The sequence below is a fragment of the Larus michahellis genome, chromosome 1, assembly GCF_964199755.1.
Source record: "Larus michahellis chromosome 1, bLarMic1.1, whole genome shotgun sequence".
NCBI lineage: Eukaryota > Metazoa > Chordata > Aves > Charadriiformes > Laridae > Larus > Larus michahellis.
The window spans coordinates 13,689,729-13,715,444 of NC_133896.1; the positions used below are offsets into that span (position 1 = coordinate 13,689,729).

The 25,716-nt window shown below is 40.5% G+C and overlaps 1 protein-coding gene across 15 annotated transcripts in view; it reads left to right on the forward strand.

Moving 5' to 3' along the window:
• The window catches only part of MAGI2 (membrane associated guanylate kinase, WW and PDZ domain containing 2), a 757,683-nt gene extending 733,588 nt beyond the window's left edge, over positions 1-24,095 (forward strand). For 11 of the 15 annotated variants that reach the window (XM_074586071.1, XM_074590362.1, XM_074586920.1 and 8 more), the window contains 2 exons: positions 429-567; positions 21,092-24,095. In XM_074586071.1, coding sequence (XP_074442172.1) covers positions 429-567; positions 21,092-21,891 — 939 coding nt within the window. In that variant the 3' untranslated portion in view covers positions 21,892-24,095. The other 4 variants (XM_074597089.1, XM_074596203.1, XM_074597939.1 and 1 more) reach the window with 4 other exon arrangements.
• Positions 24,096-25,716: the final 1,621 nt, after the last annotated feature.

Sequence of the window (25,716 nt, forward strand, 5' to 3'; positions counted from 1 at the left end):
CCAAGATTTGGACATTCAAATGATGGATCTTTGTGCTTTGAATCTCTCTTTTCTCTATGAAAAGAGCAGCAAAGGCACACACAACATTACAAATTAAAGTGTAGCACAGATATTGTTTCCAGTGATTCCAACATATCAAGCAATTAAAAAAAAAAGAAAAACCTCTTACGTGTAGAAGACATGAGGCAAGTTACAAATACATTACACTGATTTCGGCAGAAGACGAGCGGCATTTGATATACCACATTCAGAATCCACTTTGGAGGTTATTTAATCTGCCAGTAATATCCCTCAGACAGACAGGAACAAATTTACCTTGATGTGTCTGCCTGTCATTCAAGTAACCTGTGATCCATTGAATACGTCTCTTTCTGAAACGCTCATTTTACTGCAATTCTGTCTGACTCAATATTCTTCTTACCTGACAGGTAGGAGATCAAATAATTGAAATCAATGGAGAAAGCACAAGGGACATGACACACGCCAGAGCAATAGAGCTAATCAAGTCTGGTGGCAGGAGAGTGCGACTGTTGTTGAAACGTGGAACAGGCCAGGTCCCAGAATATGGTGGGTTTTCATCTTTATGGTTTTCTTTGTGCATGAACCCATATAAATGAATTATATTGCTTTTGAGTTAAGCAGCAATTGCAGATACTTATATAATGTAATGTCCTGGGGCCCATTAAGTGTGGGCTTAAGTGCTTACCTGAGTAGCAGTGAACTTATTCACATGTTTAAGTGTTTCCTTGGCTCATGACCATTTATGTGTGTACATCACTGTCGTCTGCTGCCCTCCTGACACAGGCAATGGTTTATAAGATGTGCATTGGAGGAAGCACTTCGAACTCTTTAGGGGACATCTCTGAGTGTGCTGGGAGTTGCTGATTTGTCCATAAACCGTCCTTTTCTTCTTCTATTGGTACTTCTCTGAACATTTTGAATCACAGCAGATGCTCCTGTTGCCAAGCAATTCAGTGGCTCAGGTTTAAACTCAAAGCATTAACAAGCATGTACTTCTTTCTTTGACAACCTCACCCATTATATTATCTCTGACAATATACACAGATGATCAAGTAGAAGCCAACTCGGAATAAAAAAGGAGGCTTTGCTCATTGTGGCAAGAAAGCAGGATCCATTCCTCTCATGTTTTGTTTCAGAGGGACTTCCGGGACTTTTGAGTATTTCAAAAAGTGTGAGTCATTTAGACAATATAGAAACCTTATTTCACTACTGAAATTACAAGAAGTAAAAATAAACTATCCAAAGGTAATTCAAAGACAAAAACCCTCTTTTTTAAAATTGAAATCAAAGCGTACTCTAAAGTATGGTGTGACAATGTCATATATTAACATAACTTTTATGATGTTCAGAGATGGGCCTGAAATCTCAGGGGGAAAGGGTTTTTTTAATGAAAATTCTTTGATTTATTTATGCTAGGAGGTCTAAAACTCTATTAAATCTTTTTAATGTTACTCTTGAAGTTTTAGCATCATTTCCCATTAGAATCAGAAATTGCAGGAGCGTGTGAAAATTCAAAGTAATACTTAGACTTAACTGTAGGCTCAGGTCAGTCTTTGTTACCAACATAAATCCATTGCCTCTGTGGAAGACAGCTCCACTGAAAGTCAGCGCTTTGCTGGCTGTCAGTGTGCGTGGTAATTGCACCATTTTCTTCTCTAAACTAGAGCCAATTCTGTGGCTGAGGCAATACTCGGGATAGTGTATGTCGCATTTTTTTTCCAGCTTTCAAGAGCTTCTGAACAGTGACAGCAAGGATGGGCCGTAGCCCACTCATCTGGTGATAAAGTTAGTAAGTTATACTTTTGATGAGTAGCAACGAAGCCAAAATTGCTTTCAGAGATTATGTTAAACAGGTACTAAGACATTTAATATCAATTATAAACAGCGTGTAATCCTTTCAGAGGGTCCTCCAACAGAGATTCAGATCACCTCCAAAACTCTTTTGTAGGGAGAAGTGCATCAATTTTAATGAAAGAACAAACAAATGTCCAGGACTGATATAGTGGCAGTAATCCTTCTCAAATAACATAACCATATACCAGAAGTTCTCTGGTTCCTCAGAAAACAATTTAATCTGAGGGCAGATCACAGGAGACTGCTATGAGCAAAGAACTGGTTGCAGTTCAGACCCATTCCATCTCTGACTTTCTTCAGATCCCAGTTCTGGATAGCACTTAAACCTAGGTTTACCGGAGATCCAAAATAAATTTCCATATTTATACATGTCTTATAAATCTGTACCTTATTCCAGAATCATAAGAAAATGGATGGAAAAAAAAGTTCAGTGCAAATAGCATTGTTTTGGAAAAACAAGTCTCCTGAAAGGTGTACATGTGCACGAGCCTTCCCCGGGAGAACATGAGTAGAAAATACAGGTAAACCATGACAAATCTGGGCACAGCTTATAGTGGTAACAGAAAGAAACAGGGCAACTTTCTTCACAGGACTGTTTAAAGCCATGCTTGCCATTTGGAAAGGCATTTGGAATGCTGAGCATTAGTTGTGTAAAAATGCAGATTACTGCAACAGAAGAGTTGCTACAAAGAAGTGCTGTTTAATGCGATCACTTTCCTAGCCACATCCCCAATTTACAGCTCTGCGCAGAAGAACTAAGGAGCTGTGCTTGAAAGCCGTGTTGTCCTACTGCACTGAAAAAGCAGAAAGCATCACGGCAAAGGATAACATCCACGTGTCTCCAGTTCTTAATGTGTTCATTACGCAGGCAGGAAAATGTTAGTGCTGTATCCAGTCTGCAGGCAGAATGGAAGCAAAATAAGACGATGCCTTTTGAAATTAACTGAGATATTAAAGTCCTCCCTAGGTCATTTCCCAAAGCAATGAGAAATACTCTAAGAACAAACAGAAGGTGCACATAAAAACCAACAGCAGCCTGCTTAGGAAGTTAAGAACAGGAATTAACAAACAAACAATTAAAACTGGAGGGCATGTCTCGAGAAGGCCAGATCTCAAGGGTAAGTCATCGTGCTACAAAAAATGTCTGTTTTTTAATGACAGAGACCCCCCAGAAAGAATGTCCTTTCCAAATAATGGAAAACTGAACACAGAGAAGATTGTGACAGTAAGCTCAAGGACAAATTCGTCCTGAGGACAGCAAATAAACTAGTCAATATTTAGTAGTTCCCTCTTCTTCCCACCAGAATTGCATGGTTGAGATGTAACAAGACTAATTGCAGCTTTTTTTACTGAAATAATCAGCCTTTTTTTTATTATTTTTTTTATTTTGCAAGTACATGTCAGAAGTATTTCTTATTGTCATTAGGGTCCAGCTCTGGAGACCATCAGTGGGAAATGAGACTTAGTTGAGTACAAAAATGCAAAACTGACTGAGCTGGAATCTGGATTGCAACAGTGGTGTACAGCAGAAGCCTAGGGAGAAATATGAAAAGACAGCAAGTGTACCAGGGTCCTCTCCTGGATATTCTCCCTCAGTCTCTGACAAGCGAAATGGTCAGGGACTTCCCAAGTCAGTTGTAGTAACGCTTTGTTTAAAGACCTTTCCAACAGCAGTGGCATTGAGACTCACAACATTAAAAAGAAGGAAGCTTACCTAGAACAGCCTAAACCAACCAGCCAAAACCATCACATTATTGCCTCTCAGTCTTCAATTTTTTGATTTGCCGTGTGCAATATTTTTAAATTCCAGAGCCATGTTTCTGTTAGCACAAGATATGGTGGTACATATTTAAGTGCAAGAAATATCAGTGTTTGAATGCTGATGTGATTGACATCAGTAAGGAAAATTCATCAATGGTAAGAAAGTGATCTGTGCAAGAAAAGAATGTGCATTGAAAAGAAGCAAGCACTCAGTGAAGAAACAAAGAACAAGCTCCTGGGAGGATGTAAATCTCCTGACTGAGTTATGTCAGTTTATGCCGCCTGGAAATCTGTCCCTACAAGTACATCTCAGAAAATTCTGGCTGAGCTAAAGCACTATTCAAACCTAGGGGAAGAAATAAAGTGTGTTGCAAATGCATCATTTTTCTCAATTCCAGCTACTGATTTTGCTGGAAAACAAATGCCGAAGATCCCAGAGCACTTCAGAAGGAGAAATACCCTTGTAGCGTGCACAGTAGCCTCAGAATATATGGGAAGGAGCACAGATATGATTAATGCTCCAAAACGATAGCTGATCTCACAGCAGGGTGCAAGAAAAGAAACTTAAAAACCAGATGTTTTATCACCCAGCATCTCAGAACATGTTTGCTGAGGATAAGGATAGCCAGAGGAACTGTGCTTCCGCTGAAGGTGAATTATCACAGCTCATCCAAACCTGAAGGAACATCAGCATCATGTTTCATAGCAAATAGTCTGCCAGCCATGTTCTCCAAAGAACCGAGTCATAGTAAGAAATCATATTACTGTGCAAGAAAGACTAGAATTACTGCTGGGAATCCTGATCCCGACACGTTTTGAATGCCGGAGGAGGCCGGCTGGAGTGAGCGCGAGGCTTCATATGTGTCATGGGACACAAAACTCACAGTCATCACAGGGCACTTCTCATCCTTGCACAAAATGCAATTTGAATAAAATGACAGACCAAGATTTTTCTTGCAATGACTGCCTAATTCCCTGTGTATGCATCTGCCTAAGAGGTTATTGACTTCAGCAGGAGCTACTGGGTGTGCAGCACTTCTAAAAATCTGTCTGCTCACACTGTGGGAGCCTAATTACACATGCTCATATTTTTCAGGCCTTAGCCATAGCTGTATAAACACCATCAGAAGGACATGTACATTGTGCAGCCAAACATAGGGATGAGACAGCATCCCTAAAGGCAAAACATGGGAAAACTGTTCAGACAAATCCAAAAATAGTAACATTAAAGATTAAATAAAACTAACAAATCACAGCCTCTCCAGCCAGCAATGAGCTCTGCAAGAGGCAAGTTAATCCTAATGACGAATCAGCCCCAGGAAGCTACAGTTTTCTCTAAGAACGACCACTGTTTTCTCTAAATATCTATGGAAGAAGGTCCCTAGGAAAGCCTGGGATGTCTCATTCTCAGTCCCAGCAGTCCTGGCAGCTTGCTTCTTCTGGCTTACTGCTCCTAGCCTTTCCTGACTGGCGCTTTCATTACTCAAAGCTACATTAAAATATATCAGTTCCTAGAAGTGTCTGAAAGCAATGAGTCTTATAACCAAATATTTGCAAACAAGGTGTAAAGTGGAAGAGGCTGAGGCAAGGTTAACACTTGTAGGTGGACTCCATCCCTCCAGCAAGGCACAATCGCCTGCCCCGGATGCTTTCTGTCTGGCACTGCAGAAGGAGCAGAAACACTGAATTTCACCTGTGAAGAACATCTAGAAGAAAGCTAATTCGTTTCCCTTCCTGCTTTCACAGCAGGACTTCAAAATCGTACTTTCTATCAAGTTTGGTAGTTTTTCACTTAGTTTTAAGATGCTTAAAACCTCCTGCAGAAAGTTGTAAGTTTTAAAGACACCAGCCCATTCACACTGAGCTTTTGGAAAACTTTTCCATTGCCCTGTCTTGGAAATCTGGATCTGGCCCTGACCGTGCTAGGTCATGGTGTGACGCTAGCACACACAGAGCCGCAACAAGTGGAATCATTGAGGTCTGGTGAACAAGGAATCCGTGACATGGGGCTGGTTGGGGCTTTACGGATTTACACAACAATGATTCTTTCCCTCTCTCCCCCACATTGTTTGACTTTGTTGAGACATATCCTAGGGTTGCATTGTGCACTTTTGGAATCTCTGTTGGTTCATACGATGCTAAATTACGTACAAAACTCACCCCATGAGTTCATGACATCCAGGTGATTTTAGAGAGCTAGAGTTTAGATTCAGTTTTGGCTATTTAAGGGAGGAAGAGTTCTATATGCAAAGAAGTAAAGTTTCAGTATACACAAAATCATTGCTGGTTAACAGATAAAAGCTACAAGTTATTTAGCAGTAAGTCATTTTTGAAGGGCCTTGAAGAAGCTCTTAGCTCACATTTCAGCGCTACCCCACCAACAAAACCAACAAAGCCAAAAAATGTCAGAGTTGATACCAATACAAGGACTTTTCATACAAACAAATTGGTGCAGTTCTGAAATGCATTAAACCCTTTGCTTTTGATTTGCTATGACTCCTTCAGAAAGCACCTCAAGATGTACTCCACATCCATAGGCCAGGTGAATCTACGTCCTGAATATATATGCACAGTAGTTTCAGTCATCCACTAATATTTAGACTTACAGCATGCTTATTTGTCTTAGCTTTACAGAAATACGTCTTTCCTGTTACATACAAGCTTTTTACTCAATTGTTCTAAACTTACTAAGAATTCTCTGCTCTAACAAAAGTAAAATATCTGTATGTCACTGGTTCTGTTAATTCTAATGATTGGTCCTAGGCTGTTCCTCCCCTTCCTTTAGGAATGGTACCTTCCAGTCTCTCCATGTGCATGAAAAGTGACAAGCATGGGTCCCCATATTTCTACTTATTGGGCCACCCTAAAGACACGGTTTGTAAACTCTGCATGTATATTATCTTTCTCTAATACGCTTTTGTTTCTCACAACTGTTAATAGAGTCTTTTCCAACTTTCCCTTACATGCTAGCTCGCTTAATAGTTTCTATAGTATTCGACTTTTCTTTCATAACTGATTGTCTGATATCAAAGCAGCTATGCGCTTTTCAGATGTCTTTTAACATCCTAGATAACTGGTTCTTCGTGTTACACTGCTGCTAGTGCAAGAAACACAGCCATAGGTCTGCTGTATATCCGATTTTTCTCCTGTCAAAAATTTATCCTCTGAATATGATTTTTCAGGTAGAAAACCTTAAACCTTCAAGAACCAAGGCCATAATTTTCCCCTTCCTTATGGTACTCGGCTTGCAAACATTGGGAATGTGAAGGTGGAAGTTAGATGCTAATCTCAAACGATATTTATTTGCAGCCTCTTGAAGAAATAACTAATGTAAAATTGAAGACTTTTTTGGAACATGCTGTAAGGCAATACTCATTTTTTAAACCCAGTGGCTGTGCTGAATTTACACATGGCACTTTGCACTTGATTTCAAGCTATTTTCTTCATAAATCAGATCAAACTGCACAGATTGTTCAGATACATCAAATTTGTAATACACCGTCATGGCCCAGAAATGATACCTGGAAAGAAAAGGAAAAGAAAAACTTATTTTTCCTATTTTTTTTTTATTGATTGCTATCATCACAGAAAACACAGAAGTGTTCGGATGCATTCAGTCTGTCTGCTGTTGATTTTGCACAATGTAGTATATTTGCTAAAATTATAAGGCCAGTCTCACACTATTGAAGTAAACAGATTGGAAATGAAAAGGGAGTTATACGCAAAGGTATAAGCCTCCTAGCCTTTGAGCTTCGAGCAGCTCCTCCAGTGTGATGCCCACAGAATTCCTGCCCCCAGCACCCAGGCACTGAACTGTGCTTAAGGTGTCAGTTTGGGGCATGCAAATCCGGGTAATCTAATTGATTGCTTGCGTGTGTTTCCAGTTACAGTTTATTTCCAATTTGTGTCTATAAATAAGAATTTTCTGAACACAGACATGTCCCTATACTTTGCTAGGGCAGAGCTGGACACATCTAGAGACCATTTGAAAATTGTAGCCATGTTGTTCCAAGTGTGCGTGTCACCATCGGAGACGTCCTAGCAACACAGAAGTTCCTCCATCATGTAGAAATCTGAATTGCACGATTCCTTGCAGTCATTCTCACCTTACTTCTGCTTTGTTCTTCACTAAAAGGAATTCAGAGAGATCATGAGGTTAAAAATCCAGGCTGACATTAGGGCCATTTTGCAGGTCCCAGCTGTCAAGCATAGGAAGGTCAGTGAACTGCAGTTCCACCACAAGTGCTAGGTATTTATAACCACAACTTTCTATGCATTATCTTTATTTTTCCTCCTGTAGCATAACAAACACAGGAAATAAGTCTTTTTTTCCTGAAATAAGTAGAAACGTACACCCTCTATAAATACAGCGAAAGTTAGTGTTGCACAGTCACTCAGCTGTGAATGCTTCTGATTATTTATTTGGCAGGAAGTGTTAGGGCAGAATTTTTTTCCCAGTAAAATATATCCGGAAAATCAAAAGCAATTTAGTTTGAGTCAAGGCCAAAACTGAAATACTTGATCAAAAGAAAAATAATAACAGGTCAAATGAAAATATCTGTGTTATAAAATGTTTCCATTTCAGGTGTTTTTAATGAAAGGGTTTTGAGGGGAAGGATTTTCCTAAAGAGCCAGTTTTGCAATGGGTCTTTCCCCAACCAAAATTGTGGCTGTGCTACCATTCATTAGAGCACTGGCCAAGGATGTAAGTCAAATTAACTGATGTAGAACAGATATATTGACCATTCTAGCATGCCTCAGGAGAGGCCCCTACCATAACACCATCGTGCAGTCTGTTATGAGTCCGCATTTCTCCCACGGGAATTGTTCCATTTTGTATAAAGAATCGCTTACGGAAGAGGAGCAGCAGGCTTACTTCACGTTAGGTACAGCACAGGGGTGATGCAGGTTCTAGAAGGTGGTTTAGAAAGTACATCCAGATCAAGTGATATGTGCCTGTGCTTCCTTGCACCATGGGTGTGGTAGCCCTTACTAGTACCACTGCATTTATATTTGCAAAAATATATGAAAAATTGGGAGCTTATACTGTGTATTTATTGTTTGAATACAGCTAAACCCATCAGAAATCTCCAGTCAGCTGCAAATTGCCTGTTTCTAGTTCTTTAACTCTGTTAGTATGTCTGAAGCTTTTGTGTTTGTCTAATAAATGGCTAAAGCATCTTGGCCCATGCATCCAAACCAGATACTCCTACCTGTTCAGAGTACTGATCAGATAATCCAATTCATCGTGTTTTTAATGCTCATTTTATAAATCTCCAGAGCTGAGGTTGGGTGTTATTTGAAACTTGAACTGCCCCATATATCATTCATCTGATGTCAGTGCAAAAATCAATAGTAATTTTGGAAAAGTGCCCTTTCCTTCTGTGACCACCTTGGTGGAACTGCAAACATTCATTCATATTCCTGCTGCATTTCCAATACCACCTTCTTATTTCTAGCAATACCAACTTAATTTCAGGAACCTGTGGTGTGTAAAAAAAAAAAAAAAAAAAAGGACTAACTGAATGAATCAACATACTGGTTAATAAATTGGTCTAAAACCATCAGGCAATTTGAATATGGGCTCCCAAAGGTTCTAGTTCTTTTATTGCTATGGGTAAAAACTATTCAAGGACAAAATTGAATATTAAAATTTGCTTTACAAACATGTCTTTAGTATTTAATAAATATGTAGCAGCTGGCAGGAAAGTAGAACATCCTTCTGTTAAATAACTGTGTATGTGTAGGTGGGTGCGTGTAGTTATTTCTGTCTTACAGCAAATTTCTATTTTAAAAGATATGCAGACCTTTTACATAGGTATCCCTTGATATAGAAATAGAAAATACAGTTTTGAAAGAAAGAGGGACATATTGGAAGACATTTTGAGTTTTGTGGCAATGTTTCTGAGCTTCCAGGGAGACGAGACCTTTTCCCTTTTCCTTACTTTTTAAATGCAAAAATACTGAGTCCTTTCCATAGTCCTAAATATTGCTTTGGCAATTACACTCCCAGTGGCTTTGGCTAGTCCAGCTGAATTCTCCAACCCACACTTCCCCCATCTGTATAACAGGGATAGTAATATTTACTTACCTATCTCATGGGAGTGTTATGGGGATTAATTATTTAATGCTTGAAAAGCACTTTAAAGATTAAAATTCCTAGTCGACTACTCAGTATTATTATTAAAGCAGAACCTCACTAATCCACACATATAATCCACACCAAAATTGGCAGTGTCCCCCCACATCTGAGCAAAGATTTAATAATAAGGCTGTTGAGCAAGTTCTCTTATTACCAAGGCTTAATTATTATAATATAATATTATGGAGTAGATTTACTAATATGGTGTAAAGTGTAGATAATTACAGCTAAACTACAGTGAATAAAACCGATGAACAAACATTATCCCTGGTTTTGTTCACATAAACTGGCAAGCAGATTTACCAGACAAAGAAGGGAACAGTCCCACCCACAAATCTTTTTCTAACATTTTTTTGTGTATTCCTGTATTTCCATCCAGTTGACGATATTAGAAGATAGGCACCCAAAATACAGGGCTTGAAAGAAGGCAGCCATTTCTCTGTCTTCACAGCGTCAGTTTTCCTTTCTTCCTGTAATCCGAAGAAATAGGAAAAATGGGAATTCAGTAGCACTTACTGAGTCTTTGCAGTTTGCCATAGGAATAAGTCCAGTCTTCTGCTGTTGCAGCGTAACGTCCCATAAAATCCTTCTCCTGATGACCATTTTGCAGTCCCTCTCATTGGCAAATTTGCAATGGGCCCTCAATTAATAGCAAGACTGCATCACCCCAACTTGTTCTTAATCAGAGTTAGCTTACCTACGCATTTCTGATGGTATCCTTGCAATATAGAGTTATGTATTGAAGGGAACAGTATGACAGCACGAACCATTATACCTGTGGCCTGGCCCAATAATTCTCATCATGAAGGTTGTGCAGTAACCACTTCAATGCCTAGACTCCAAGGGATCTAAAACTGTTTCCACATAGAATCACTTAGGTTGGAAGATCATTGAGTCCAACCGTTAACCTAGCACTGCCAAGTCCACCACTGAACCATGTCCCTCAGCACCACATCTAGATGTCTTTTAAATACCGCCAGGGATGGTGACTCAACCTCTTCCCTGGGCAGCCTGTTCCAATGCTTGACAATCTCTTCAGCACACTCAGTTTTCTGCAATGGCATGCATTTCCCCATAGGAGAGCAGAGCCACACATCTACATTTTTAAGTAAATAGTGATTTGGAGAGGTCAAACTTGACATGAACAAGAACATTTTATCTTCACACCTCCTGACAGACTCCATCTTTAAGAACATCAGCTGAATTCAGGATACAATGGGCTCATTTACATGATCTTTTAATCGATCTGTGGTTATCCAGGTGTAAAAGGTCTGGCTTTTTAGCTTGCTCAAAAGAATCCACAAACAGCTATCAACTCATGGCACAGCCATGAACGTACAAAAAGTGATACAAGATACAAGCGATACAAGTGATAAAAGTACAAGAGGCAATCAAGCTGTATCAGAAAAGCCTGATGCTGTGATACCCAAGGCTAAATTAAACTAATAGGGCCTCTTAGGACTCTCAATGTTGGCATGGGAAATTTTATGAGTCTAAAAGGTCACATAGCAACATAAAAAAGCTGTTATTCCAACTATTAGAGAGGAGAATGCAAGCTCCTGGAACAGGTTACCCAGAAAGGCGGTGGAGGCCCCATCCCTGGAGCCATTCAAGGCCAGGCTTGATGAGGCTCTGAGCAACCTGATCTAGTTACAGACGTCCCTGCTTACTGCAGGGGGGTTGGCCTAGATGACCTGTAAAGGTCCCTTCCAACCCAACACATTCTATGATTCTTTGCCCATAAAGGGACTTGCAGTTGGTCCTGCCCCTGCCGTTCTCACTCCGCCATCCCGTGGTGCAATTCCCGGCTGACGCTTTGTGGCCCAACCGCAGGGAGAGGTTAGCAGAGCTCGTGGCCTCTTGTCAGATTTCTCGTAGCTTGTTACTCCTAGCTTGGGAAAAAACCCTGAGAAAATGAAATGCATTTTTTTCACTTTGACAATATGAGGTAACTTTCACTCTCCAATCAACACTTAACGAACATGACCGTAGAGTATTTTGTTGAGCTATGGCAACACATATGCAACCCAGAACTTTAAACATATGGGGTTTCTAACACCACGTTAGTTTGTGTTTACTCATTAGGAGCTGAATATTACAATGTGACTTTCATTTATTCGTCCGCTTCCATCTCATTACACAGTTTTCAGAGAAAATTGTCTCAGCATCCAAAGGATATCAGATAGCACAACAGCCCTGACAGCAAGCGTGGTCCCAGGGTCAGCTCTGCACCTTCGGCCCCCAGCAGCCTCCAGTCTGAAAAGAGTTTGCTAAAGAGAGGCTAAACTAATTCCGCAGCTTCCACCCTAAGCAGCACGGGAATACTTATTCATGAGCTTTGTAAATAAGGATGCGTTTGAACCAAGTTATGTGTTTTGCTTAAAATCCTGCTGTGATCTTAAGTGATAACCGCCAACACTCAGCACCTGCCAGAACCAACTTTCTAAGGGCATTTCATATACAGTCAAAATGCTCCAAATTCCTCACTTATTAAATAATTTTTATGTATTATCTACATACCTTTAATCGTGACAGCTATTTGTTGACCAGACAGGATGTGATATCTACTGTTAATGCCCATTTTAGCTGTGATAATTAATAATTTTAATATTTAAGTTTAATTAAGTGTGTAATATCGAACTCTTAAATTATTCAGTCTCTGCAGAATGTTTTTCATTAATACCACACATTCTATTAACATATTTATGAACACCTTTTATGACTTAATGTGGCTTAATTCTATTAATAAAAACTAATTTTAAAGTCATTATCTTTTTTAATTATACAGTAACTTGCAATGTAGATTTTCCAGCTCCAACATGGCTCTGGAAGAGAACTGCTGAGGTTTCTGCAGCTTCTACTCTACTGCCTGACCACACAGCAAAAATAAAACATTCTGTACTGGAGGGACGAGGTTCTGCTGCCTGAGTAGCTCTGATCTGATAGATATGCGAGACGCTCAGCACTTCAAGAAGGGTACCAAACCACCTGAAGGACCTAGTGAATGACAACGCGTGGTTAGAGCAACATCACTCAAGACTAGCACTTAGGCTGTCCGTACACTTAGCAGTGACGCGGCAGTGAGGAGCTTGCTGTGGAGGGTAAAAGCGCTGTGCAGGCTGCAACTTTTCATTTCAGCTCTTCACAGCATTAGCGAGTAATCCTGTAACATTTATGCAGATACATTAACTTGATTCAAGGAAAAATCAAATTTACCGAGTTCACTCAGATTAGTGATTATGGTCATTGGCTTAAATATTTAATGGATAGGGCTGTTTACTAGATCCATATCTATTGAACAAGCTAAAATGGGTCTTGGAATGAGTGATAAACTGTGTATTCATAATCATCTGGCCTTAAGATTCACAGACAGAAGACTATTATAGTAAATCAGTAAATTGATTTACTAAATTAATTTACCTGTTTCAGGTCTGAAATATGACCAGTTTGTAAGTGCGGCTCTTGATTATTTTTCCCTCTCCCATTCTGCACTTTAGGTGGTATTTTCCTGCATAGAAAAATTACCTTTTTTCATTTTTGCTGTTGTAAAAGCAGTGTTAAAATTATCTTGGCCCTGCTGTAAGGTGTGACTGACGTTGAAGGGAGACAAATGGCGCAGTGTTTGGGCATTATTACAAAATCACACTGAATTCTTTATGGAAGTGATTTATATTTAAGGAGTGAACAATGGCAGGGTAACCAGGAGAGGGCTAAAGTTAGATGCAGCACCCCAGGATCATCCAAGCCCTGGAGACAATCCAGTCCATCTGCTCTACAGAGTAAAAGCCCTGAGTGTTTCTGAATTCATTAATTATCTCCTGTATTAACCTGAAAGGTCTCAGGCCACTTACCTGTGGTGACCCCTGCTTGCTAAAAAGGGCCTGATGTGGGGCGATGGGTGTGGATCTCTGTGTCCAGCCACTCAGCCTTGACCCACAGCCTGCAAAAGGGCTTCCCAGAAGGAGCTCCCCAACATTGGTTGTGTACCTGTTCAACAGAAGAGCAGACATCTATTTCCATAGGTCTTCTGAGACACCTCTCTCTCTGGCTGTGTAAGGCAATCAAATTATTATCTCAAGTGATTAGGACAGTAAAATACTGGTGAAGCAGGTCCATGATTAAACAACTAACTCAGGGGAAGGGATTTACTGAGGATGCACTGGGAATAGTGTAGGATCAGAAACAGTGCAGAATAAGAATAGGAACTCTCCAAGTCAGAGCAGTCACTTCCCGTGTTTCTTTGTTAACCATCTTTAAAGAACACATACATAAAAAACTGAAAAGTATTTTCATTCATAGCACTTTCTACAGATTAAAGCCAACTCAAATCAATGTGTCTGACTTTCTTGTTTCAAGAAAACATTCCGAATTTTTCTAAAAGGTTTTAAAATTTTTTTTCCTTGCAATATGCAGTTTTGTCCTCTCTGCCTCAAGTTCAAATTTTCCTTTTCTCTCTGTTCCCTTAGCTCTAAAAACAAGCAATATCATTTCCTGAGCTTCTGAAGATTTGGTCTTCCACATGTAACTAACAATCTGCTCTTTCTGAAGTGTATTTCAATAATTCTCAAATTAGAGCTCTGAACATGAGAGCACTTTTTCTAACAAAACTCCATGCAGAGTACAGAAATGGTGATGAAAGTGAATTTTACCTGAGATGTGATCATTCCAAGAGATCAGATGGCCCTTGCAAGGACTCTATGAACACCATCTTTGCTGTAAAAATATTTGGAGCATCTTCCATTTAAAATCTAGGTAAAGTATACAATGGAAGATGGGTATAATAAACGCAAAGGAACTAAATTGATGCTTATCAGTAATCATTAGTAACATGAAAAGAAGTAGAGCATCCGAGTATCAATGGCACTGGGAACTGAATAAAGCAGGAAGCAGAGTTGTGCTTCCTGGTGTTGGAACAGGTCAATGACTGAATTTTCTGAGTTTTCTGGGTGTAAAATTAAATCATTGAAGTTTACTGATTTACAGTCACATCTCTTCAGTTCTTGGGAGCGTCTGCAGAAGCCATGTCACCGATAGCTCCCAGTACTCATTGTGGCCCCCCTCTTCCAATATTAGACCAGTGACAAAAATAAAAATGCATTTTGGCTTTGCTGACAGAGATACTAGACCTGGCACTGTTTCATATTCCAAACATCTGTCTTTCTTAACAAATCATTCTACTTTTCTGAAAGTGCCGAGTTACCCTGCATTACCTCACTCTGGGTACCCTGACCAACCATCCTCAACCTTGGCAAAAACAAACGTGCAAAGCCAAAGAACCAAATTACTAGAAAGCAGAAAAATTCCACTCTTAAACAAAGTTACCTTTACCAGCTGCTATAAACATTCAGAGTCACCATGACATTGCTGAGTACAAACAGGCAAGCAGTATAATAAGTGTGGTTACGTTCTGATAGCAAGAAATTAGATTAGGTTTTCATTGCATCAGAAACAAGACTTCACAGTACCAAACAGATGACTTAACTGCATGTGTAGGAAAGGAAAAGTAGTTCGTACGCCAAAATAACTGGGTATAGCCTGGATTTATTTTGTAGATGTATATGGTATGTATGTAATTTCTGTACATTTTGCACCCATAGCACACTGCTATCATAGCTTAAAAAAAAAAAAAAAGCATAAGGGCAGTGCTAATGATGGCTATACCACCTGGATGTGCCCATGGTGACTGACCAAAAGAAGGACCATACCACAGCAGAAGGCACCTAAATCCATTGATGTTCATTTCCAGAGCTATTGGTGTTGAGGGATCTGGAGGTGGAAGGGGAGCCAGGCAAAGTACAATTTGAAGGAAAACATTTGCATAGCACTAATGAATAATTAACAAGAAGGGCAAATTTATAGCCAGAGGCATAGGGAACCTGAACGGTGGGAGCAGAGACCGTTGCCACTCACTTTCCGGGAGAGGTTGGGGGAAAGGGTGGCATATTGTGTCACGTTTGCATGAGGCGGGCAGCTGGGCAGAAGGTACCAAGGGCTTTTCTAACTATCAAAACCTCAGAGAATCATTTATTTCAGGAGACAAATGGTGCTGTATGTCTGGGTTGTGGAAGCTCCAGGATGAAAGATTAAAGATTCTTTGAATATTCTGAAATATCCCCCCTTAGAGAGCGTTAAAGACAAAGCTGCAGGAGACCAATGCAATCAGGAACATCACAGACATGTCAAGCTATAATGAGAAAGAGCCAAATGCGTTCCTGGTGCAACGCTGCCAACATTAGTGGATACTCACCAGGGGACAATTTGTCCCATTTTCATTATTAGCAGCATCTGTAAGAACTGTTTGCCACCTTCTGGCAATACATAATTTCAGACAAAAAGTGGGGGGAAAAAAAAGCACCATATTTTTTATTTAATCAAAACCTCTTTGATTCCCTAGAAAAATAATTCTGTGAAGATACAAAAACAGCTGCTTAGACATTTCAGGAAATGTTTCATTCAGACTACTGAAAGCGTTCAAAGCTTTAATAAATTGTTCGTTATTCACATACTTTGGAAATTTAAAAGGCCTTGAGATTTTATTGTACTTAGATAATAAAATGTGATGTAATTTTTACATTACTATTAAATATTAAATAAATCGATACTAGTATTTTATGGTTAATTTTATCTGATGAAAAATCCCACATTCTGGATAAACCAACAATTATTTTAAATATATAGATGCAAAAGGAGAACCTAGTAACAAATCCGAGGTCTAATCTCTGTTGACCTGAGATCTTGGCAGAGCAGATAACCACGGCAAGATGAGACCTGACAGAATCTTAAAAGGCCGACCTGTGAAAAAACCATAAGTATTGCAGGAAATTAAATAAACTTATCAATAGGCTGAGCTCTTTCCTCTGACTTAGCACCTTGGCAACGCTCGGAAATTCAGACAGACAGACAGACCTGTCTTCTCCATTAGCAGTAACGCCAGGTCTCTTTTGCTAGTGATTCAGATGCAAGTCATCAGCAAGCACTGCATCCAGGTAGAAGACTAGGCTGGAGTTGAGAGAGGAGCAAGTAGACACAGGAGAGTAGTACCCTCATTTCCACTCCACTGAACGTATGTAAGCTGATGTGGCAAAGCAAACAATTCCTGTATATGGCAGTTCTACCTCAAACAAGTAAGCTTTTAGACAGAAAACTTCTGCTCCTGATGTGTTGCCCTTGTCACTCTTCCTCCCAAATGGCTGTGTTCATCTCCTACTTGTCCTCCTACACGCTCAAGATCTTGTGTCTGTGGTGTCTCTTACTCAGTTAGCAATTTACTCCTTGCCTGGGAGTTATGTGAAACAGGTCGTAGGTGAGTCATTCTCATACAGCCCGTGGAGAAGCGCTGCCAACCTGCATGACAGGAGCTTGTGGAAACTAAAAGCCACCCAGAAAACACCTACTAAATTACACCAAATCAAATGCCATCACAGTGACAGATTATAGTGCTTCTCCCAGCTCATTTATCTTGTCTAAATTAGTAGGTCAAGGGAGACTTTTCTCCCTTCAAAGAAGGGAGGAAGACATCTATTAGCCTTCAGTGAGATGTGTACCTTTGAAAAACAATTTCTCCCACAGTAAGGATCATATCCATGGTGACAAAGTCAGAAACAAATATGAAACTACATCGTCCCTAAATCTCTCCAGCAGTTTCAACTGAATGTGATATCCGTCACTTCTGCTTGTGAGTCGTTTGGGCATTAGTAGCTCATGCTCTATTAAACAAATACTGTCTTCAGCCTCCCAGAGGTGAAGGGAGAAAAAAGTAAAATCGTTGCTCTGTCTCCGATTTACTATGTTTGCAAAATATTTTGAGATACTTTGGAATAACAGTAAAAGTAGGTTACGTTCACAATTAACATATAGGTTTTATATAAAGCTTCAAAAATACAGGAAAAAAAAAATCCAGAATTATTAATAACTCACTCCAAAATGCAGCCATAACTTCAGAATAAGCATAAAGAGAAATCATTAGTTTGGTTGCTCTACAGAATAAAATTTTGCATTTTTCTCATGTTTATATTTGTTATGGAAAAGCAATCATTTCAATGCTGTTTGAACAAGTGCAAATGAACCCTTATGGCTTGAGCACAGCTCTTTAAAAGGTTTGTCTTTTGAGCAACAAATTACTTACATTACTGCACTTTGCTCTACTCTAGTAATTTTGATGTTTTCCCATGATGTTGAAACATTAGAGGAAAGTCAGTTACAGTACCCTCACATCAGTATTCTCCTCGCTAGCCAGTGACATATTGCAACAATGCCTTGTTGACATTAGCGTCTACCAAGGCTGAGGATGACTTTCTACATAATTTCATTTCATTTGAAAGAAAAAACAGGTTAGGTTGGGTTTTGGCTGTCTCAGATGATGGTACTTAAACCTTACAGAAAGTCATTTTGTCAAGTACTATATTGCCACAGAATATGAATGATAGTTTTATTTCATGGCGGATTTTTCACCCAGCCACAGCCTGTACAGGTGCCTCCCCAGCAAGAAGGCACAGTATTTTAGACAAACTGCAGCCACTGGCCCATCTGGGGTTTTCCCCCAGCCAAACTTCCCTTTAACCTGTGGCTACAAGTCTTCTTGCTTAGTTGGCCAAGTTGTCTTTTTCTTAGGGTTTTCTGGGGGAGGGGCAGAAATCCAGTAATGTGTATAATATTGCATGTCCTAATTTATAGATATCTATATTTATATATCATTACATGTAACAAATACGTTGATTCACTTCTGTTGAAGTAGGTTCTAACCCACTAGGATTTCTCACTGCAACATTTGGTGGTTTTTCCCTCCCCTTCAAAAACAGAAAATAGGAAAAAAAAAAAGAAAATTGTGTAGGGGGACAGTCTATTAATAAATCAGTTCTCTCGTGTCTAGGGAATAAAATACCAGGTCACTTAGCCCCACATCTCCTCCCCTGAGTGTCCCACAGATAACCGGTACAATATTGCCTTTGTGCCTCAGGGGAGCCGTGAGAGGTGTTTGCCACGCTGGTTTTGAATGGTGGCCACCAGGCTTTTCGTTCTGGACAAGAAACAGGTGATCTGAGCATAGTGACACCTTTTGCACAGAGGCGCTCTTGTTACCCGAAAGCATCTTGCTTCTCCAGGCCATTTTACTGGTGTGCAGCTGGTACTTCCCAAAGTAACAAGCCCTTTCTGTAACTTCAGATGCACTCAGAGCCTTGCATGAGACCTGGTAATGACCCACTGCTCTTCGCTGCCACTCAGTAAAGGACACCAGCTTGTAGACAACTGGGAATGAAGGCTGTAGTTGAGTCAAATATGTTGATAAGGCCAATGCTCGGTGCCACCTCAACCCTGGGGAGGTGTGACAATGCCATAAAAAGTACAAATAATTTTCTATGCCCAAGGTGGCTTGTTTAGTGCTAGCTCAGGTACCTCGCTGGTGCACACAGGCAGCTTCATGCCGCTCGGCAGAGTCCAGGCGTAGTTTTAGACAACCAGACAATGTGACATGGACCCCATGCATGGTCCCGGGTTCAAGTGTTAACCAAAATAGGATCCCCTGGATTCCAGATGTGGAAGAAGCCGGGGTGGGGTCTGCGCCTCCCTCATCAGGCACAGCCTGTGGTCCTGCACCGGCGGGGCAGCGCTGACGAGCAGAGGTAAAGAAGTAGCCCATCAAAGCAGATGCTTTTTGTAGGCAAGCTCCTAAGAGCTGATCACTCTGCATGCATGAGCCTTCCCTTTATTTTTTCTTGCTCAAGTGCCAAGCAGGGAGCAGATGGTACATTACTCAGTCTTAACTGGAGGGTAAGAAAGTGTGATTCTTTAAAAAAAAAAATCAGTTGAGACCCTCAGCCCATTTAGATTCCCAGCTCAAAGTTTATTTGTCTTACACAGAACTTGTACTTTCTCCCCTCTCAAATGCTAATCCTCTCCACACATATGCTCATTATGCAAAAGCATATGACAAACACCATCTGGGAAAATAAATAGCTCCTCAGCTAACCGCACTGCTCCTTCCCTTTACGTCACCCACCTCACTATTGTCTCTCCTATTTTTATCTGCAAGACAGCAATCACTCAATCAAGCTATTAACTTAAAAGTGCCGTCTCAGTCAAGCAAGCTGCAGATCCCAGGCCGGGCAGTAAAACCCATTCCATTTTTCGAGATGATGTGCATCTTCATGATAATTTGAAGGCAGCCATAGCACTGAGAAAAATAAATGTATCTTTTAAAGGACAGTTGAGATCACTGAGAGATACTAGTCCTGACCTGCAGAAGTCCATGCTTGTTTTTCAGCTAGAAGGTTACATTTTCTCCCCCCATGAAATATGCGGCTCTTGCAATGAGTTCCACCTCGTTTCCATGGATCCCCGAGATAGTCCTTCATCTCTGACAGATTATTGCTCATACCGTTCAGAGCCAGGCAATGGTGCTAAATAGGGAATGACATTATCCAAGTTCAGTGATTTCTCTAACCTCCGTGTAGACGGGTAAGAATAGGAGTCGTGCTGTCATTAGTCATGACGGACTCGTTGTCTGCCAGAACGTTAATCAAAAGAAATGAGGGTTGCGTATGCAAGAGAAAGGCATCTCAGAATATTCTCCTTTGTACCAACGGATTAGGAAAATCATCATGATTCAGCAAAGGAGATGTCTATTTAGTGAAATTAAACAGGATCTGCACAATCCAACCATATTGTGTTGAGGCTAAGTAACCAGGAGAAATTCAAAATGCGCAGCCGAGAGACTCAGCGGCTGACGCTGTGATATAAAGGCAGAGCTTTGTAAGTACCCTGTAAGAATTGTGGGGCCATAAACACCGCTATATTATATCTGTTTAGAAAAAATATGAGACAGAATTCAATGATGACCTTATCTGAGCTACAAATTCTTGTCAATTATTATATGCTTGTAGGGACATGTTTAATAGATGGCAGAAAGTCCTTCTCATTTGTCCTCAGAGACAGCGCTGATATTGCCCAGCTAAGAAATCCATTATACGGCTACAAAAGAGGCAATTTGATTTCATGAGCACGTGCCTTTATTATTTTAAGAATAATTTAACGTAGGCAGAGGAAAGCAGAAAAAAGACTGAGGTTTTCATCCTTTGCCGTTACCAGCCCTGCGGTTCTCGCTTCTCCTGGACTTTTGTTTTGGGAGGGAGGGAGGTGATTTTTGTTTTACTCCTCATTGACTCCCCTGGGAGTTTCACCTCATGCAAGACAGAAGAGTCTAAGTCTGGTATGAGGTTTGGGTGTTGGGGTTGCTCAGAATACCTGTGCCTATGTAATGCACGCTCTGCGCGGCCGAATACGCCCTTAACTCCCTTCTCTTTGTTGTTGCAACAGACGAACCAAACTCCTGGAGTGCTCCCTCTGCCACCTCCCCAGGTCTGCCGGAAGTAGCTCTTTCCCTTGACGACATAATCTCACCATTATCTTCATCACACATAGCCCCACCCTCTGACCCTTCTCACCAGATAAGCCCAGAGGCAACATGGGATATCAAGAGGGAACACGACGTAAGGAAACCAAAGGAGCTTTCGGTGAACGGTCACAAAAAGAAAAGGTTAGGAGAACAAAGAGAAAGGTCAGCAAGTCCTAAAAAGGTAGACAGGTCAAAGCATGAAGAGGCTTCTTGGAAAGGATATTCAGAAGGCAAAAATAAGACCACTGACGGTGGCAGGCCCACCTCAGAAAGCAAAGTGGTGGGACACAGCATTCTGATCGAGGCTGGCGCAAGAGAGCACGTGTGTGCTGGAACCAGTGATGAACAGTTTGGGAGGCTGAGGAAGCCGGAAAGCAAGAGAGGAGGATCTCTTAGCAAAAAAGAAGATCACAAACCCACAAATACCAGTGAGAAGAAGTCAGCTGCAGCACCCGACCATGTCAGGCTTGATACAGGTGCTACCAAGACATACAGTAGCAACCGCTGCAGCTCTCCTGGAAGTGATATGGACCACAGCCAGAGGGACCCTGACGGGAAACCCAGCGAGTTCCCCAGGAAGGGACATCTCCACTCCATTAGCACTCGCAGCACCAACCCCACAGTTCGGAAGGCAACGGTCTCCCCAGGGCCGTGGAAGATCCCTGGCTCAGATAAGCTACCTAGCGTCCTGAAGTCTGGTACTTCTGCCATGAGCAGATAAAGCAAGGGACTGTTGCCCTCTAACTGTCTCAAACTGACGCAGAACATTCTTCTTAGTTTTTGTCTCACATTGGTTTGTTTTAATTTATTTTAACTATCACACATATACACAAAGCATTGAGGAATGAAAACATTAGTGTGTAATTCCATGACAATGTGCACAGTACCTAATAAGTTCAAAAGCATATAGTCAACACGGAGAATTAAAATCGACCCTAAAGTCCCAGTTCCATTTTAGGGACTTTGGCAGCTATGGAAGAAACCAAAACAATATGAAGGACAGTACATCAGAGAAGGATAGTGCAGTGTAGCTTTAGCATTTTTTTCCCACTGCATGAAGGACTTGGATTTCATTCAAACTTTATATCAAGAAACTGGAACAAGTAAGAGCAATCACAAACTGGAACATCGCCTTAAATAAAACTGCACGGAGCAAGCTGAAACTGAGAGAGGATCTTTTCATGGAGCTAAAATGTTGTAAATAAATTGTTCTCGACATATCTAGACAGGGGTTAAAGGGTTTCTTTGAAGCATCATTTGGAACTGTACACCCATGACACGTCTCCACTGTTATCGCTTTGGGATAGTCCACGTGTTAGTCCTGTAGCATAATTCACTGGGCGCTACGGGAGGAGTGGGGAATCCAGTGGATTCGTTTCTGTGATACCATTTCTACTGCCATTTTTGTGAACAAACCATGTTTCTGTACATTGGAAAGGAGTTAGGGTGGAGTTGTATTTGCAAATTACTCTCAAAAGCGATTTACTACAGGTTCCCCAAGTCCTGCGAGGTAGCACGCAAACCAATTGGCCAGGCTCAAAACCCAGACGTCCGCAAGGCCCTTGCAATGGAAGGAAGAGTGCCACAGAGAAAAAGCTGCAGTTTCCTTAAGGAAAGGCCTTTCCCTCCTGCAGAAAACGAGAGCTTCACTTGTCAACAGTGCTATGTTTCGTACCCATCTACATTTAGTTAGGACACTCTCACCTTTCATCCCCTCAGTTTGGCAGAGCAGGTGCCTTTCAGGCACACGTTAACGATAATTAGGCTGGTTTCTGAAATACAGTTGTCGGTGTCCTCATTCAGTAAATTCGGTATATTTCGATTTTCAAAAGGGTTTTCATTTTGTCACTTCTTCCCTACCTCCATTTTATTTATTTTTTGATTTTTTTTTTTTTTGGTCTTTTTTGGTTTTCTTTCTTGCTTGTCTGTTTTGAATTTCAAGCCTTAAGTGCCAGGTAAACATTCCAGTCTGCCTTCACAGGAAATAACTCCGAGTTCAGTCAATCAGTCATTATCTTGTTTCAAAAAGATGCGTGTGTGTCTGTGTAAGTGTGCATCTGCTTATTTGTCTGTCAAAATTAAAACAAAATCCTGGGCAATAATACATTGGTAATTAAAAACAAAAACATAAAGCTAGGTACTGTCAAAAAGTCGTATTTAAAAATTATTGTTCTCTAGCAATCTTAGTTCCTCACATGCTCTGCTGAAAAATTAGATTGAAATTGGCTTCGTTCCAAGAAATTAGCACATTACTGTATGTTTCAAACATTGCACTGGACTGAGAAATTTATAGGCATGTTTCTTCCTGTCCAATTATTTGAAAAGCCTCAAGTCAAGGATTTTGCAGCTTTCAAACAATTTTTTTTTAGAAAGAAAAATCCATTTATAATTTCTAAAAAAGCACAAGTCCATGTAGCTGTTTATAAAACTCTTATTTAATGGGAAAAAAAAAAATCTTTATCCCCTGAACTAGACTCCAATATAATTTGCCATTAATTTATTGAATCTGATTTTGGACAATGCTTCTGTAGTGTAGATGCACGTCCCAGTATCTTATTTTTTATGTATAAAGAAAGCAAACAATGAAATCTGAAAAACAGTTGAGATTATGCTTGCATAAACTCTAATTTGCACAGTTCACAGCTACTCCTTGTGCAGTAATTGCTTTATGCGGCTGTAATCGATAACCTGTGAAGACAGCACATCATCTAAACCCCATTCCAAATAATATTTCTGTGTAGTGTTAGCTGTGAATTTACCCTGTACAGCTCTATCTCTATAAATATAATTCCATGTATTAATAGTCACAGAAAGGCTGTAAGTGAGCAACTATTTTTATGAAACGCACCACTATGGATAAATTAACTTTTACAGAAATCTTGTTTACTGTATGATATTCTAAACCACTGTCAAATAAAATATATATCCAAAAATCTTTTTTTTTTTTCAATTTCTGTGTTAATTTTGAGTAACAGGCTTCAGGGTTACACTGAGAAACATTTACATGCATATGAGTAGAATTAATTAACTACTGCATTATAGAAAAGGGAATGCTCCGTTTTGATTTCTTACTCCAAAGAGGGGTATAATTTATGAATATACATGTAGGTGACCAAACAAATTCTGTGTAGGCAACTTAAGGTGTACGAGGCTACACAGATGCAGAGAAACCTCTCCCTTAGTGGAGAAACTTGAACTTTTATTCTCCCTCCAGTCCCAGGAGACACAGGACAGACACCCAGCACTGAGAGACAACTTCTGAGCAAACACCATATACACCAAAGGAATCTGGCAGCTCCCACTAGCCCTAGAAAGCCGTGTGAAGGGGACACAGTTTGGTTTCCAGTTTTCTTTACAACGTCTCAGAAAGCATCATAAAAATAATGGTAACCAGGCAGCCTCTTCTGGGGTCTAATCCATCCCTTGTTGAACTGAACAGAAAAATACTCCTCACCTTCAGTTAGGCAAAATAAATCACCAGTTTACAGACTGTAGGCGCCATAAGATGTGCTGGCTGGAAAACTACCAATATTTTTCACCCAAATACGACTTATTTTAAAATAAAAATTTCCTCTTTCCTTAAAATAAATTTGTCTTTAAAAATAATCATTTGCCTTCACACACCCTGAGTCAGTTTTGTCAGAGCCTCGTTTTTCAGAAGGTTGATGCTTAAGAAATTAGAATCAGCTGAACTAATGACATCGTTTTTCGTTACAACAAACACATAACTAATTTGAAGCGTTATATGTACTCCGCAAATAGTACCAAATAGTTACTGCTCTTGAAATAGCCACCATTGTCATGGTCAGAAATCTGAGTGTGGGCCCGAGTCAGACCCAGAGGTACCACGGGGAGGTGTGCTGAAGCCGTGTAGCCTCACCAGTACGTTACTCTGCCCAGTCCAGCTTTTCCTGATAATAACATGTCCTTTCTCTTTTAAACGTAGTAGTACCGGGTTTGCATTGCATTGCCCGTCTTACAACCCGTTTTTATCTACCTTTTCGTACCTATGCAACAACACACAAAATTGGACATTTATTTTGATGCAGGTTCTGATGGGGTTAGGTAAAAACCTCACAGCAGACATTGGCGCAGCCCTTTTCTTAATCGGTGCCAAATGTTGGCTCTGGGGTTCTCTTCAGGTATTTCTCTGCTCAGTATCTTTAGGAAGTGCACACAAACTGCAGGGCCTGGAAGAGTGGATCTTCAAACAAGTTTAATAAAAAAGAGAAAATTCAACAACTCCTGCAAGGTCTTGCCAAAGATGCCATATTGTCTTCCAGAAAGCTGCTGGACTGACAACACTCTTCATCTAGGTACAACAGAGCACAGGCTGCACTGGTTTCTCTGCAATACCCTCCCCTAACCAGGAGGGACCTTTGTAGCCCATACATCTACCTACTCCGTGGCCCTGCTGATAAGACTGCCAACAATTTAGCACCACTGTGGATAGCTGTCTGCTAGGAATAGATGCAGAAGTTCAAGCACGGCCCCATTTCTTACCTTTCCGTCTCCTGTCTGAATGTGCAGCCAACCACCATTGCCA